The sequence below is a fragment of the Fundulus heteroclitus genome, chromosome 9 (genome assembly GCF_011125445.2).
Source record: "Fundulus heteroclitus isolate FHET01 chromosome 9, MU-UCD_Fhet_4.1, whole genome shotgun sequence".
Lineage (NCBI taxonomy): Eukaryota > Metazoa > Chordata > Actinopteri > Cyprinodontiformes > Fundulidae > Fundulus > Fundulus heteroclitus.
The window spans coordinates 26,588,656-26,605,218 of NC_046369.1; the positions used below are offsets into that span (position 1 = coordinate 26,588,656).

Sequence of the window (16,563 nt, forward strand, 5' to 3'; positions counted from 1 at the left end):
TATCATTGCTGTGTATTATAAAAACTGTCCATGGGTTTGAACCAGCAGATTCACAAACTTTTAAATAAAACACTTTGTATGACTCCGGCAATTTCCCATTTCAAAATATTTTTGCTAACCCAATTTTCCTGATTTTCCCATTGGTTTGGATCAAATTTTGGGAATTCTAGTACAAACATTAACTTTGATGTTTTTTCTCCCCATGGATCATGAAAGAGCACAGAGCTGAAGGTTGCCTCCGATACAGCAGGGAGGCTAAGACTTTTGTACTGAAGAGCCTCGGCTGATTATCAGACTTTGCGACCAATGATATCTTAATTTCACTAAATGTCCCCTAACTTGAAATTTCAACGCTTTGTTCGCCATCTAAACCGAACCCAGTTCAAAAACCAGGCTGGGTCCGGTTTAAAACGCAGAGGTAAAAGAATAAACGGCAGCAAAATTGTCCACTTTTAATTTTTGTTATACCAGTATTTGTGTTCATCTAATAGAGAAGAAAAAAAAAGATGAATTAACGAGTTTGATAAAAACAAAGTTGCGATGAGGCAAACCTGAATAAAGTTAGAAATGCAGATTTTTATCTTCAAAATTAGGTAATAAAAAGTAATGTCAGGAAAATGTTCTCAGTTTTTATTTTCCATACTTATTCAGACTTTTCAAGATTGCTTAGGAGCCCTGCAGTCTGGGACATTAGCTGCAGCCCATAAAGCCAGCAGCTATACAGGAATTCTGCAACCCTAAATTTCAGTAAGCTCTGATGATATCATGCCACTTTGTTAAAAAAGAAAGTAAAGTAACATTTTAAGCCTCCTTTAGACGGAACCTTTTAGTGTGAGACCAAAGAAATGATCTTGTCGGGTCTGACTCAGGCTGTGCGGCTTTCACTGACAGCTTTCGTTAAAAAGGCAGAACTCTCTCCTCTCGACTCCCCCCACCCTCCTGCTCTGCCTCCTCTGTGGCTGTTGTTTCGTATTCACAGGGCTGGATCTACAGTGCCGTGGATGTCAGACTGAAGAGGACAGCTGTCAGTCTATCTGGTCCATGTCTCCAGTGCTCTTTCTTTGTCATTACTTCACTTTCCATTCCTGTCTCTCAATCTGTCACTCCTCTGTTCAGCCGTGTTCCTCTTGCCTCTTATAACTCTATTTTGTCTCCAAACTTTCCCCCTCAACGCTGAAGTCATTTAACGCTCATCAAAGAAGAAATTGACTTTAATTTGAGCTTTATTTCAACAAGTAATCTGCATTAATGAACTTTTACTTCATTTTTGCTTAACTCATTACTGACTACAGCAGCTGAAAACAAAGGGAGTTGAAGTTTAAAAGAGGCAACACATTAACGTTGCGATTTCCCCACACAGGTTTCTTTCAACATTAATATGAATTTATTGTATTACCACAGCAAAGCTTTTGCTTTCAACCCCCCAATTAGCTTTTCAAACTGTACGCTGCAATCACTAATGCGAAATGCAAATTTTTTCTATTGTGCCAAATGTGAAGGAGCCTTGATTTATCTTTTTCAGTTCACCAATGTATTTTTCAAGATGATTTAATCTGATTTATACATTAAAGCAAGCTTACTCTGGTGCTTTTTCCACCAACACAGTGCCAGAGATTAACTGATGCTAGAGTGGACATAGCAGCAGTTCTTTGGGTTACCAAAAAAGTAAGCTCCACCTCTGGGCCAGAAAAACTGATATTAACCTAGCATCAGTTCGCTACTTGATGGAAAAAACAAATAAAAAATAAATAAACAGAAAAATACAGACCTTTACCAAAGTTGGATTAGCTTGTCTATGTCTGTGTATATGTATGCATGTGTCTGCATATACATATAAATTTGTTTTTGTTCGTTGATTGTTTTTTTTATTTTATCAATATAGCTTCATTCTTGATTTTGTTCTGTTTCTTAAATATTTGTCACAAGAGCTGATTTAACAGATGCATTTCTCCATTGTGAGATTAATAAAGTCCTATCCTATCGTATCTTATGACCCATGTTCAGAGGCCTCAGTCCTCACCAAGGCTGTCCCGAGTTCGAGTCCCAGCCAGTGGACCTTGTGCCGAATGTCTTTCCCCTCCCTCCCAATCCCATTTCCTGTGAGCCTACTGTCAAATAAAGACCTGGTGCCACAAAAAACACTTAAGCAGATATGGCTAATGTACTGTAGCAGAACAAATGATCCAAATCTTGTCAACAAGTCCATTTCTGGATGGTTAGAAAATAGAAAAATTATTTTGGAGTGCCCTAGTCAAAGACTTAAACCTGATAAAGATGCTGTGGGATGACCTTAATGTTATAATTAATTCATGTTTAAGAACCCTCTGATGTGATTGGATTCAAACAAAGAACCCCTTTGATGTGATTGGGTTAAAACAGTTCAGCAAAGGAAAATAGGCTGTAAAAGACTGATGGCTAGTTATGATAAACACTCAATGGTAGTTATTGTTGTCAAGGGTGGCAAAGCCAGGTATCAGGTTTAAGTTGCAATTAACTTCCCCCCATATGGCCTGATTGGTTTGGATGTTTTTGTCGCTTAATATGAATGCTGGATTTACTTTTTATTGTCTGATATAAAATGTGACAACAAGCTCTAAATGAAATCAGAAAGCAATGCAGTAAACACCATGTCTTTCTCTCAGGATCCTCCAGTCTTGTTCCAGGTCACTACTGTCACACCCACTAGTGACATTTCAGTAAAAAATGTCAGTAAGCGCTACGAGAGAGGAATGCCGTATCACTGCGTCCGCAGGATGGGTGTTTGCATGAGATGAGATATTAAGACAGTATTAAGACATAGATACTGAAGGACTTACTCTTTGGCGTCGTGGCTGATTTGAAGGTTTATGTGTTGCATGGTACTCTTCAGCTAGAAAACAAAAACAATGGCATTAATCAAGAGGAATAACTGGTTATAACAAAAGACATGATAAGTCAGGAACAGGAACTTAACTTAAAGTCACAATTTATTTGGGGGGAAAAAAATCAACAACAGAAGCTCATAGCGTCAGAGCACAGAAACAATCTGTTTTTTTAAACATAAAAAAAGTCTTAATAAAACTTAAAGTAAAAAATGAGATCTGTTTTGACCACACTGCTATTTTTGCAGGAAGAAAAAAGGCACACAGCTCAAAAGTTTGCAAATACATTAGTTAAAATACATTTGACATTTTGTGAATTGGTTATTCAACTCCAACTCCAAATTGCCCTTAGGTGTGAGTGTGTTTGTGCGTGGTTGTTTGTCCTGTATGACTCTGCGTTGCCCTACAATGGACTGGCAACCTGTCAAAGGTTCACCCAGCCTCACCATTGACCACTGGAGCTAGGGATCAGCCCCCCTGCAACCCTGCATGGATAAGTTGGTATAGAAAATGGTTGGAAGGATTATGTAAATCAAAATGCAAAGAATAGCTGACATGAAGATGTGTTGCATTGGCAGCATTTCTGACAAGACTTCAGGGGGAAAGTAAATTCATCCTGCCCTAAAGAGTGCCTGAGAACAAAGTATGGACTTTGTAAGGAAGCCTGGTGTAACAAGATGCTTTTCAGACTTGTTTCAACAACACCTTCCAACACATTTAAGACAGTTTACCTGTTTTCAAACAGAGAGCCTTGATATTATTTTGACATTCAAGCGCAAGGTTAATGTTGGTACTAGAATTCCCATAATTTGGTGCAAACTAACGGGAAAATCAGGAAAATTGGGTTAGCAAAAATATTTTGAAATGGGAAATTGCCAGTCATACAAGTGTCAAACCTTAAAGTGCGGCAAGATGAAACCAGTCACTGGACTGGCTGGAGTTGAGTGACGATATTTGGCTGGTAGTTTTACCAGCAAACCAAACATGTAAGAGGTTCCAGCAACAGAAAATATTTCTTTTTATGTGTAATGCTATATATTGACCAAGTTGACTAATTTGCTTCTGCAATGCCTGCTTGATGTTTGAAAGCAGCAATAGGTGTTGGATGTCAGAAACTTGATTTGTGATTTATGAATGAGCAGGAGCTGCTCTGAGAAGGGCTCGTCTTTGAGGGTTTATGATGAACTGTTTTGGGAAGATTTAAATTATTCACTTTATCCCAAGCTAAGGTGCAAAAAAAAACAGTTTCACAGACCAAATTTTGAAGTGTTAGATGTTTCAGATGACTAAACAAGTTAATTGTAGTCGTTTCTGGGTATTCTGACTGTCATCTGAATCAACTGAGGAAGTAGCTTAGGACACAGGTTATTCTGCAACTGCGAAAAGACTATGTGTGCTCCAAATGTTAGAACCCAACAATTTATTAGAAACAACAATTATACTGTGTAAAAAGTTGTTAGGAAAGTTGTTTTTAGAGGATTGAGTTTATTTTTAAGCAACTACAGCGATTTTAGTCAATTCTAAATGTTAATAAAGTTCACATCTGTAATCATGAAGTCTGTCAGTTTCTTGATCTGGTGACGATTAACATTTTGTGCAGCAGCACCTACAACTTCCCAGACGTTGTTCAGAGAGGAGCCCTGTTCTCCTTAACAGAAAGCTCCGGTTAAAGAGGAGCCCAGCAGTTCTCCATAAGGCTTAGATCAGGTGAAGGAGGCCATGTCATTATTTAGACCTTTACTGGCTAGCCGCTCACTCAGTAAAGTCCTGCATGGGGTTAAGGTTGTCATGCAGAGGAGCTATGGTTTTATTGAAAGACACTCTTTCCTGTACCAATCGACTGAAAATGTCTCTTCTAAAACCTGGTAGAAGGCTTGTAAGTGATTTGAATCCAACTTTAATCCTAAAAACAAGCCAATCTCTATTAACACCAGCGATACGATAACTGCTCTACCACCTCCGGGTAGATTTCAGTTCTGCTATATGACCCCTGCAAGAGAAGAATGAGTTCCTGGTAGCTTCCCATTTGACTCTCATTTTCTGAACAAGTTCTTTGGAACCCTGTATATTAATTGCAACAAAATGTTTGATATTTCTGTGATCACATGTCGACATATTTGCAATTTCAAAACTGTTGCATTCCTCTGAAATACTTCTTTTTTTAAATGTCTGATGTTTTTGGTCAGTTTATCTGTTTTTGCCCTTTTTTTTGCGTGAGGAACAATAGCTCCCCAATAGCTATCCACACACTGACAGGTTGTGGTCGTACATGGGCCGCACCCTTCCACATTACATAAACAGATCACCCAATACCAACATCTAATAAAGTACTCAAGTTTATACCGCTTGGAGTTAGAAATTACATAGCAGACAATACCATACTGCAAAGGTCAAAATGCTCTCTTGGCTAATAACTGTGCAAAGAAAGGAGACTTCTATACTGGAAAATCTGTAAGCACATTTATTGACATTGCTGTTCCACATTAGTGCAGCACTCTTGAGAGATGTAGTGCAGGAAAGAAAGCAAAGAGGGGCCCCTGTAACAACCCATCAGCAGAAAAAGAAGGACAATTGAATGGAGCAGGTTATTTGCCAGAACATCCACACTGAGCAGGCTTCAGCCAAACACAGCAATTTGAATTCCCCTGTTCATATTCGTCCTAATGCCCCATTTAAAAAACAATGCATAGCCATTCCTTTCTTCATTTCTATACTACAAAGGTCTCGCTCACATAGCTGTACCATGCATGTGTTGCGGAGCAGAGCTCAGCAGGAGTGGTGATGAGAGGCTACTCTCAACAAAGAGATAAGACTGGCAACAGATAACATACCTCCTGTCAATATAGGCTCATACCATTATTGTGTTTACCCTGCGCTTAGCCATCAGTAATGGATCCCAGTGTTTCTAAATCTATCGCCCCGCCTGAACACATTTTAGGGATTTCACTGATGGAATGGAGCTTCAGCAGTGAAACGGCCAATTAAACTATGATCAGCATGCTGCAAACAAAGTTATCTGCACTGTAAATAATCAAAGTGCTTTTAGACATCCTTAGCAGGCTTCAGAACGAAATCACACCCGCAGTAAATTGAACGAACAGAAAATGTGGTTTGTTTGTTTGTTCCCAGTGATTAATGAGGACTAATTTGCATCCATTTCCTTGATTTTGAGGTCAAGTACAAGACGCTGCATCACTGACACCCAAATTATGATAATTAATCCACATTAAGCTGCATGATAGATCCACAGTCAGACACTTTGTGTTGGGTTCCTCTGTTTGCGAGACTGAGAGGAAATGGATTAATAAACTCAAATTATTTGCTAAGCAGCTGCAAATCTTTTTGTGAAAGCAAGCTTTTTTAATTTGAATCATAGCTCCTTCTAAATGTGGCATTGTATTTAAAAAATTAACCACTGTTTTTATGTGTGCCTAGGAGCCAAAACCAAGAGTCCTAGTCCAAACACAAATCTATTTGTGACCCAGTTTACTTATTTGTTGGATAAACATCAATATTCTTCTTCCACATTCACATTCATTCTGTGTCTAAAATGACTTCCTAGTAAGGCAGAAACTCTCCTGTGTGCTGTAAAGCCTTTTAACACACATGAAATATCCTGAAGTCCCTGAAGGGACTTTAAGGGGAAAACTACACCCTTCTTCATAGGTACAATGTGCTATTTTAGTGATTCTATGCATTGATTTTAGCCAAGTAAGCATCGACAAGTGGGTCGAAACTGCAGCATCCATACCTGGTTATAAGGACATCAGATGAGGCTTTTGTAAATTGGTCACCCTCATCTTGAAAGAGTCACTGGAGCTGTGTTTGAGGAGTCATACCAAAATGAGTCTATATTAAGTGTGACAATTAACAACCAAGGGTAGTTATAATTTGTCTCCTTGCCGTTTTTGGCACTTTCATGTTCAATAACAGTTTTCTCTATCAACTTTGAGTCGAAGCCCTGTAACAGAATTATGCAACAGGAATGGCAAGGCATAAACCCCAAATTACAGAAATCTCTTTCCTACAGATGTATATAGTTGTTGCTTTAGGCTCTTTCTGCTTTTACAGAGCTTACAACAGTAGGTTCACGTTAAGAAATGCTTCATACGGCAAGATTTTATAATTCTCGGATGATTTCCAAAGTCTGAGAGATGCCACACAACGATAAAATATCGTAGATATAACAGGTTTACTCGTACAGTGTGAGGTGTCCAGTCAAATGGCAAGCATAACACAACGCACACAAACAGATTTCACTCAGGAACAATCAGATGTCAGACTGGAAATCACGGAAACCTCTCGAGATTAAACGTGAGTTCAAGGTAAAATAAACACGGCCGACGCCATACTCCAGAACAGTAGGTGGAGGTAATTGCCCTTTAAGTTGGAGGCCATCCACCGAAAAAAAAACATTACAAAAAGGAAGGATGAGTTATTTTTTTCTCTGTTTCCCTCACCTCGCTCAGGCTGCATACTCATTTGTCCTCAGGGGGGACACCACACACGCTAGGATATCAGGCCGAGACCATCCAACATGTTGAATATTCTCGATTTAAGGTCGAAGCGATCCCGACGTTCTACCCTACAGACTTTGTTCACTCTTAACACACCACACACAGCCGGAATATCGCTTAAGATTATCTCAAGAGCATTGCCGATAATCAGGGCTTATCGGAAGGAGAAGGTCGGGGCAAAAATTATTATCCTGCAGTGTGAACCAAGCTTCACACCGAGAAACTTCATAGTATTTTATTCTGGTTTTTAAACGATAGACCAACAAAAAGGACTGAAAGTTACTCATCTGTAGTGGATCTGCTCAGCACTCTGTGCTCTGACACTGGCCGTGTAAAGAAAAGGCTAGAGAAGCACACCAGTCCATTCATTTTTACAACATTCTAAGCCAGTCGTTAAGTTTATGAAGCAGGTAATAAGTTTTGTCAGCACATGTTTAGCTGGAACCAGGTATAAGGTTGAATCAATCAGCACGTGATATCAAACAAAGTAAAAGTGCTTGCATTTGCATGATCATCAGCAGGAGCAAGATCTTTGCTCATGAAAGAATGTAATTGATTGTGTCAAGTCAGATGTCTGTTTAGAAACAAATGATCAGTGGTCATGTTTCCACCAAAGTTTTTTATGCAAATCTTGAAGTATCGTATTATTAGAAAAGATTAATGGAAACGGCAATATTAAAAAAAACCTCCCTTAATATCGCAAAAATAGTTAATGCAGTAAATGGGAGATGGAAAAGCATTTCCAGAATAAGTTCTCAGAATGATTATCTGGATGGACAGCTTCCTCCAAGACAATTTCAACACGGAGCATGACTCCATGAGGCTGTTATGTGACGTTCAAAACAGATGTTTAGCAAGTTCTTTTAATGTGGGCAACATCTGTAGTTTTAGCTCAGATTTACACATTTAATGAACGCCTTTCCATGATTTTTATTTTATTTTTTTGCATTTTCTTAGCTTTTTTTCCGTGGTTGCCAAAGTTAACCAAAAATAACAATGAGCAGCTGACTCATTTAAATACATTCATGAGGTGCTTTGCATTGACCCTTTATGGTTAAATCTGGACGTGCAGAAGGCAGAATATGAGACTGGACCTGGTACGCAAATGTTCAGATATAAACTGTGCGCTATGTGCATGCGCATGGTTTTATAAATCTGAATTTTTTTTGGCGAGTGCCATATTCAGTGTTTCTCCGTACATACACTTTTAGCATGGATTGTATGCAACGTTTTATTTATTCATTTTTTTAATAAATAAAGTCTGGCATTGTATCATTAAGAATTGCTATCTTAATGCTATGATTACATATATGATTGATTACATATACTGCATATATGTAATCAATCTAAAATATAGGATTAATGTTACAGATAACAGATGAGATTAAAAAAATAGCAATATTGCATGGCTGGTCAACTCAAAATGTAATCTAATGCAGCAAAGCCCAACATAATCAAATGGTATTTTACCTGCTAATGACAAATTTAGAAGCTGAAAAACACTTCAAAAACAACTGTAGTACAGACATTACGCTTGCTATCTCGTTAAGTAGACGTATGCATCTATTTCCATAATATGAATGGTCAGAAATGGCTCTCTTGTTGGACATTTTTATTAAAAGATAGATCTGAGCAGACTGGCATGCATGGAGCTGAAAGTGTGCACAGAGAGCATAAAAAAGAAAACCTAAATACGACATTGTCACCAGTGATCGTCTGACAGTGATTTAACTTTTTCATTCATCTATTTTCCTTATTTGTCTGCACGAATACAGTCTTGTCCAAACTATCCATTTCTGCTGGCTACACCCTGAACTACAACAATCTAAAAACGCCTATTAGATAGTTTTATTGGGTTTACTGTTAACGTCTTTTATCTTTCACTTGTTCCTTTTTTTTTTAAAATAAAGCCACTGAACAACAATCTGCAAACATTAAAGACAGAGAGATGAACAGAGAGAAATTGAGGTGGAGCAGCTGCACATTGAAAGAGCATTGAGCCTAGCTTTAGGGGGCCATAAAGCTTCTCGCTTTGGTGGTTCTCGTCAATTGGTTAAAGGTGGCTGTGTCTTGATTGACAGACTCACACAATCATCAGAAAAAGCTCTGCGAACAGAGGCAAAGGTGCCATGATAAATCCCATTACTTTCCGATGCGGCTGCCATCCCATCCATCCGATGATGAGACAATCTGCGTTTCTCCTCTTAACATCTAATCCCCTGATGGACTTATGCGAGAGGTGAAAGGAGAAGCTGTGGCTTTAAATGCGGCATGGGTAAAAGAAGCAGATCCTGTCTTTGATAAGAGTTATTAACTGTCATACTGTAAATCAAATCCCTACTGCGCATTTTAATGCATGGACAGGGTGTGTGATCTGTGTGCAGCAGCTTAGATGGATGGAGACCTTGGATTGTCCTACAGGCAGGGATGGGCCTCTATACATTAAATCACAGTGGAGCTGCAGATGGTGCAGAGTGGTCATAAGGTAAGCGAGAACAAGCAGACAGAAACATCAGGTGAAAGTAGGCATCGCACTTAATTTATCTATAACAGCCATGTTCTTCTTTTCTCCATCCTGAGTCTCTCCTTACAGATGACCTAAACATGATAAATTCCCCTCCAAACGCAACGTTTCCAGCGTGTTGCCATTACAGCACAAACTGCATTTTTAGTTCAGACCAAAATGCCACAACAATCTGCAAAGTCAGAAAAAAAAAACATGTAGGCTATCTGAATGGCATCACATTGGCATTTACACGTCAAGAATATCAATGGAAATCTTCTCAGAGGAAAAGGAGCAAAAAGTTAGAAAGAGAAACTGTTCTGATAGTCAAGACTGTACCTGAAATATCTGACATGAGTGGCTCATTAGCTAATGTCTCAGAATAGCATGACAAAAAAAAGTTCACGGTGATGTGTAGATTTCCGCCACACAGTTTCTGAGTTGAGGCCAAAAAAGAAAAATGTAACTCTTTCGTCTCATCTGACCAGAGCAGCAAGTCCCAAATGTTTGCTGTTTGGGGGCAAACTAAAAAAAAAAACACTGGAGGCTTTCTTTCAGTAGTAGAGTATATGACTAGATATGTCCTGTCAACACATTCTTCAACATCAGCTCTGGAACCCTGCCGCTCCAAAGTCACACCAGCCCTCTTGGCTGCTTCTATGATTAATGCTCTTCCTGCCCGGTCTGCATGTTTAAGTGGGGAGCCATGTCTTAGTAGGTTTACAATTGTGCCATACTCTTTGCACTTTCAAAGGATGGGCTGCACAATTAAACTGAGACGTTTAAGTCTTGGGATGTTATTTTCTAACCTACACCTGCTTTAATCTTATAAATTTCTCCATGGCCTCTCGGCTCTGTTCCTCTTTACTAATTCTTCTGAAGACAGCTGTTTGCAATGGATTTTATTTAGAAAGATCAAAGTAAACCGGCCGAATGGCAATATCCTGGTCTGTCATCGAAAATATGGTTGTGATGTGGCAAAACGTAAAATGGCTTGAGGGATGTGAACACTTTTGTGAAGGCCCTGTAAGTGACCAATTTAGTCTGAGTCTATTGGAGGGGGCAGCAGCTTTAACATAACGGTGTCAGACAATTCATCCAAGAATGGTAAAAGAACTGGTGAAACCTTTATAACCTCAGAGTATGTGTGACAACATCCAGGTGAATTATTTATTAACGACACATTTGTTTTAAACTGGTACATGCCACAAATAGCTACTAAATTCCCCTGCTTTATAATGTACTTAATAGGACATTTTTGATTGGAGAGCACTGATCAGTGAAATCCAGAGGAGCCTTATTATTCCCTTACAGCGGACATTAGATCACAAGCTTTTAGTCACAATACAAACTCACAAATCCGGTCAAATCCGGCCAATCCATCTGATGATTCCCTCGAGCTACCGTCCGCTGAGAACGAGATTATACCGTAGCCTCGCTGGGTAGGGTACAGCATAAAAATAAAATCTAAACTGAATATGAGCCAAAGTGACCTCTGGTTGGATTAGCATCCTCTAGTCCTATAAGGCGCCCTCTCTGGAGTCTGTTCATAACCTTTTTGCCCTCTTCATCTTTCTCTTATTTCCCTGGATTTTACCACACACGCATGCAAACAATTCTCCTGTGACGTAACGCTAGCTGCTTTCACCTTACTTTCTGTTTTTCCACACAGCCGTATTCTCCATCCTACCCGTCTCTCTACAGTCTAATTGATGATAACCCTCTGGACCGCGGATGCAGAGGGGAGACTGGGAGATTAAATTTAATCCAGCTATACTTTGCAAAGGTGACCTTTCTACAAGATGGTTTCATTTTTGTTGCCCATTAATGCAGCTGGATTAGGGAGTCATTGCAGAGGATCAAGACAGTTATCTGTTAAGTTATGTGTTTATTTATTCTTTTAGATATTTTTAGGCCTTAAAAAGGGGGAAAGAAACACTCAACTAATCTTCTTGCTGGTCCCTTTTGGACATTAAAAGAAACAGGTCAGATCAGTGAAAGACATCCTCTACCAAAAGCAAGAGAGAGAAACACTCTCAGGGGATATACCATCTGTCACTCCAAATCTTTTACACCTGCTTCTGAGGTGGCATTTCCCATCTAAGCCAGCCGTATGCTTGATGTCAGACTGAAAGAGCAGTTTGTATGCTGAGCAAGTCCATGAACTACTTATCTGATCAGCGACATGTCTGGCCCCACCCTTCACTTCATTAACAATGAGGGAAGTTAAGATGTTATTGTTTTTCTCCTATTCATACATAGGCAGGAGCACTCCCTATTTTACATGGCACACACAAGGCCATGTTATCTTCAGACGTACTGGCGCACACTTTATGTTATCTCCTTAATATGTGTTACTGTCAGGATCTCCATAGCGACAAGCAAAACATGCAATGCTGTTGAGGTCCATTAAAGTTGCACCACTTGAAGTAATCTCAAAACACCATCGGTGGCGAACTCCAGCAGCAAACCCACAGAGATGTGGAAAGCCCCAAGACGAACAAGCCATATACCAAAAAAAAAAAAAAAAAGCAGATAAATCAATGACGACACATTGATGGGATGGAATGGGAGGATTAAAACGGCAACCTATTTAATATTTTAATTCATATTTTCACTGATTCTCACTGGAAATAAAATAAAGACATGAAATTGTAAAAAAAAGAAAATATTTGATGTTCTTGTCAATATTGAAGTAATCGTACAATAAATAACTAATGAACCTGAATGATCCATACAGCATGAAATACTGCATACACATACCACTGTCACCAAATACATGGTTCATTCTCCCTCAGCAAGTTGATGTGTGTTTGGCGTCATTGCCCTCTGGGAACACCCAGTTATGTCCAAGTTTTAATCATCCCAAATAAAAACCCTCTTCAGATGAAGCAACATTGGCTAGAACATTCAGGAACAACTCAGGAAGTAACAAAGCTCAAACCGAGACCCGACCCGTTACCCGCAATTATCCCCATTTAAAACCCGGGACGGCCCCGACCCGTGAGTAAAGAAGCGCTATCCGACCCGTGATCGCACACACACAGCCGTTGATTTTCATTTAGTGCTTAGTCACAACGTGCTTTCTCTTTTCAGCTGTAGCAGAATACTGTCTTAATCACAGAGGCGGTAAAGGACATTGCCTGACGCTCACATGCAGTGCGCACAGCGCTCACAGATGACCAGCCGTAAACAAGCAAAAAGCGGGGCTTTCTTTCTCTCTCTCACAAACACAAATACACACTCACACCCACCGAATACATAAATCAAAACAAGCTTCTTTTTAAACGACTGTCCAAGTTTACATTTAATTCAACAAAGACAGCATAAGAATAACACTCTCAACTTAGTGTGTGATATACAGGAATATTTGGTCTCCAAAAATACAGAGCTCAAATTAACTTATGCCAATGTCTGTTTATTTTATTAACCGTGGTGTTTACTCACTGACATTTAGGCCTTGCTCTTAAGGTTGCTGTGCAAAAAAAGAATTTTGTCCACATTATCTGGCTTAAGCTTAATTCTCCATTCCTGAATTACAACCCCAGCAGATGAGAAGTCTTAAAGTTTATTTATACCCATGCCTGTACCTGTGAAATAATATGATTTTATTTTCTACCCGTAGATGAACGTTTTATACGGGCACCCACCAAACATCTGCAGGTACCCGACCCGGTGCAGGACTCTGGTAGTAGCATCATGCTGGGAGGATGTCCTGTTGCTGGTTTGTTTAAAAAAGGGTGATGGAATAATAAAAGAAGACTACATCCAAACTCCTCAATTTCCTCTCCAATTTAGAGGCACACAGTTAAAATTTGGTTTAATTTATTTTGTTTCACTGGATCCCCAAAAACAAAATAGTATTAAAAAATGTCTAGAATTCATGAATTATGCCCAATAGCAGGGTTTGTGCCATGAAACCAACCAATAGAAATACACTTTTACAATCGTGCCAAATAGACAAGTCAAATATACAATATAAATATTGCAAGTTTGGTGAGGGCGACAAAAGGCATGTGGATATCAACTTGTTGAGTGACCAAATATTGGTGTCCTTGTAGATATACTGTCAAGCATAAGGTAAGGTTCAAGGAGTTGCTTCATTTTTCTTATACTGTTGGTATAACAGGCTGAAGTTTAGTTTTTAACAGCAATAATATAAGGATATTAAACTTTGTGTGAAGTACCATTTGTTGTGAGAGAACAACCTTCTCTGTGTTTGTTATAAGTTTATGAGATGCCAAATTATCCCAGCCAGAAAATATTACAGACTGAGAATAATTTTACTGCATAGGCGTTGTGTTGACAGACAGAGAAACAAAATCTTTATAGTGAATAAACTGCTTCAAACACATTATAGAGCCACTGCAAGTGTTAAAAAAAAAGAGATGGGGTTTAGTGTCTGAGGCAATCGTGAGTCAATATTCATGAAACGGTTCCCAAGTGTCTGGAAAAGTGTGGTTGACTCTGCAGGTGCAAAACGAGAACGATGAGGTGAAAAACATAATTAAACACTGTCTATTTAGGTCTTTCACTTTTGTATTTTCTATTTAATCCAATTGCAAAAACAAATATTTAATATGTTTTGAAGCTTTCTACACTAAGTTCAGGTGGTAAGTTTCTTTTATAAAAAGGTCAGTTATGGCTTCATTAAGAAGATGTGAAAATTGAGAAAAAAATTTAAGAATATCAAAGTTCAAGTGGGAAACAGTAGCAAAGGTAGAAACACGAAAACTGTCTTGCAAAATTAATCATATCCCTTGAACCTTATCATGTTTTGTCATATTACGACAACCAGCATTAGTGTATCCTGTTGGTTTGGGCTGGGCAATATGAACCAAAAATGTCTCAATATTTTTAGGTTGAATGCAGATTTTTGATACTTATCTCAATATGCTTCTTTTCATAAAGCAATTAATAAAAAAGCATATTTGAATCAAAGCTTGATCCCAAATGTCTCACAAGCACATCTCTTAAACAGCTGTAGATAAATATGAGAAAAAGCTACAAAATTATATATTGGAATACAATTCTAACGCAACATACCCCATCACAATGTAAACAACATAGTCTACGTTCACACTGCAGCCTGAAGTGACCCAATTCCGATATTTTTTGCCCATATGCGACCTGTATCTGATCTTTTTATGACAGTCTGAACAATACAGATTGGATTTTTTCAAATGCGACCCAAGCCACTTGGAAATGTGGATTTTGAATCCGATACGTATCTGATCTTTTCAAATGCGACCTGTGTCTGTACGGCCGGGTCGCATTTATCCGACCTGTACGTCACCGATACTAAACAAACGTCACTATTCTGCGTCCTGCTACGCAGAAGCGGGAAGAAAGACAACACCCATAGCGGACTACAATGAGGAGAGCATTCACTGGAGAGAAAGCTCCGGTTAGAAAATAAATTAATGATCGCAAAATGCGCGCCAGCATTATAATCCATGTTTACTTCCGCAAACACTGAGGACGCTTGCTACGTGTGACGTCATCGCGTCCTCGAGTGCGCATGCGGGACACTTAAGGTTAAACGCATTCAGTTCACACAAGAGATCCCATACAAGTGGCATATATTTGGAAATGTAAACGACCACGCAAAAAATCAGATTTCACAAAAAAAATCGGAATTAAGCATTAAGACCTGCAGTGTGAACGTAGCCATAGTCTCATCTTATTTCTCTTTTAAAAGAATCTTGATATTTTTAAAATCCCAATATACTGCCGAGCCCTACTATTGGTGTTAAATGCGTGTGGTTTGCATGTGTACACATTCTCATGGCTCTGACTCCCCTAATAAAATCCAGAGCAAACCATTTTCTTTGAGGAGAAGTGTCCACCTGTGTGTGATTTCATCTCCACATGAATAAATACAGCAAGGTTTGGTAGAACACATTGAAGGTATAAACATTAACTGGCTAAAATGTCTGTAAATATAGTTTCCTGTATCTGTTAAATTAAGTGAAAGCTGTGGTGTGTAACGAGAACAGCAAGTCTGACGGTGAGACTTACCACTTGGTTGCGCGTGCGGTGGTAAGGCTGAATGATCGGTAATCCCAAGGGGTGTCACCCACTCCACAGTGTGGCCAGACTTGGAGATGAGCCTGGCGCTTTCTGTCAGCCAGTCCTGCAACACAGGAACACCGGTAGAGGGAAAGAAAGAGGACACAAACTGATGAGTAAACTCAGCAGACTTTCAGTACCCGGTATCAGTTAAATATTTGCTATGCACATATGGTCTTCTCTGTGCTTCTTGCGTGTTTGTGTATGTGAACATGTTCAAATGACTGAGTTTGCTGAGATAAAGCTTCCATGGTGAGCGGGATCAAAATTTAATAAATCAGACCCATAAATAGATGCTCTGGTACATTTCAGCCCACAGAACCCAGAAACTTCGGCCAGCGATTGCATCAAGAAATGATCTTTGGATCTCAGCTCCAATTCTGTTGCTCTGCTTCAAAGACAAACCAGCAACTGTTGAGGAACAGGTGAGAGGCTGTTGCTCCCTATAAAACCTGCAGCAATTCTTTTTACTCAAGTCTCTGGCACAGTTTTCCAAAAAAGGAGGCATTAATGCCCTATCTCTCTCTCTCTCTCTCTTACACACACACACACACATTCGTGTTTTAAATGACAAATTACTTCCATTCATTTTCAACCCTTTCTATGGCCT

At 39.2% G+C, this 16,563-nt stretch overlaps 1 protein-coding gene across 2 annotated transcripts in view; it reads right to left on the bottom strand.

Annotated features, from left to right (window-relative positions):
- polrmt (polymerase (RNA) mitochondrial (DNA directed)) overlaps nt 1–16,563 on the bottom strand; it is an 84,146-nt gene that overhangs the window by 36,456 nt on the left and 31,127 nt on the right. Inside the window, exons 15-16 of one of the 2 annotated variants that reach the window (XM_036141353.1) lie at nt 15,903–16,017; nt 2,772–2,869 (exon numbers count right to left, since the gene is read on the bottom strand). The exons of the other annotated variant lie outside the window; for it this stretch is intronic. Coding sequence (XP_035997246.1) covers nt 2,790–2,869; nt 15,903–16,017 — 195 coding nt within the window. The 3' untranslated portion in view covers nt 2,772–2,789. Of the gene's footprint in view, nt 1–2,771; nt 2,870–15,902; nt 16,018–16,563 lie in introns of those variants that run through there. 2 annotated transcript variants of the gene reach the window in all.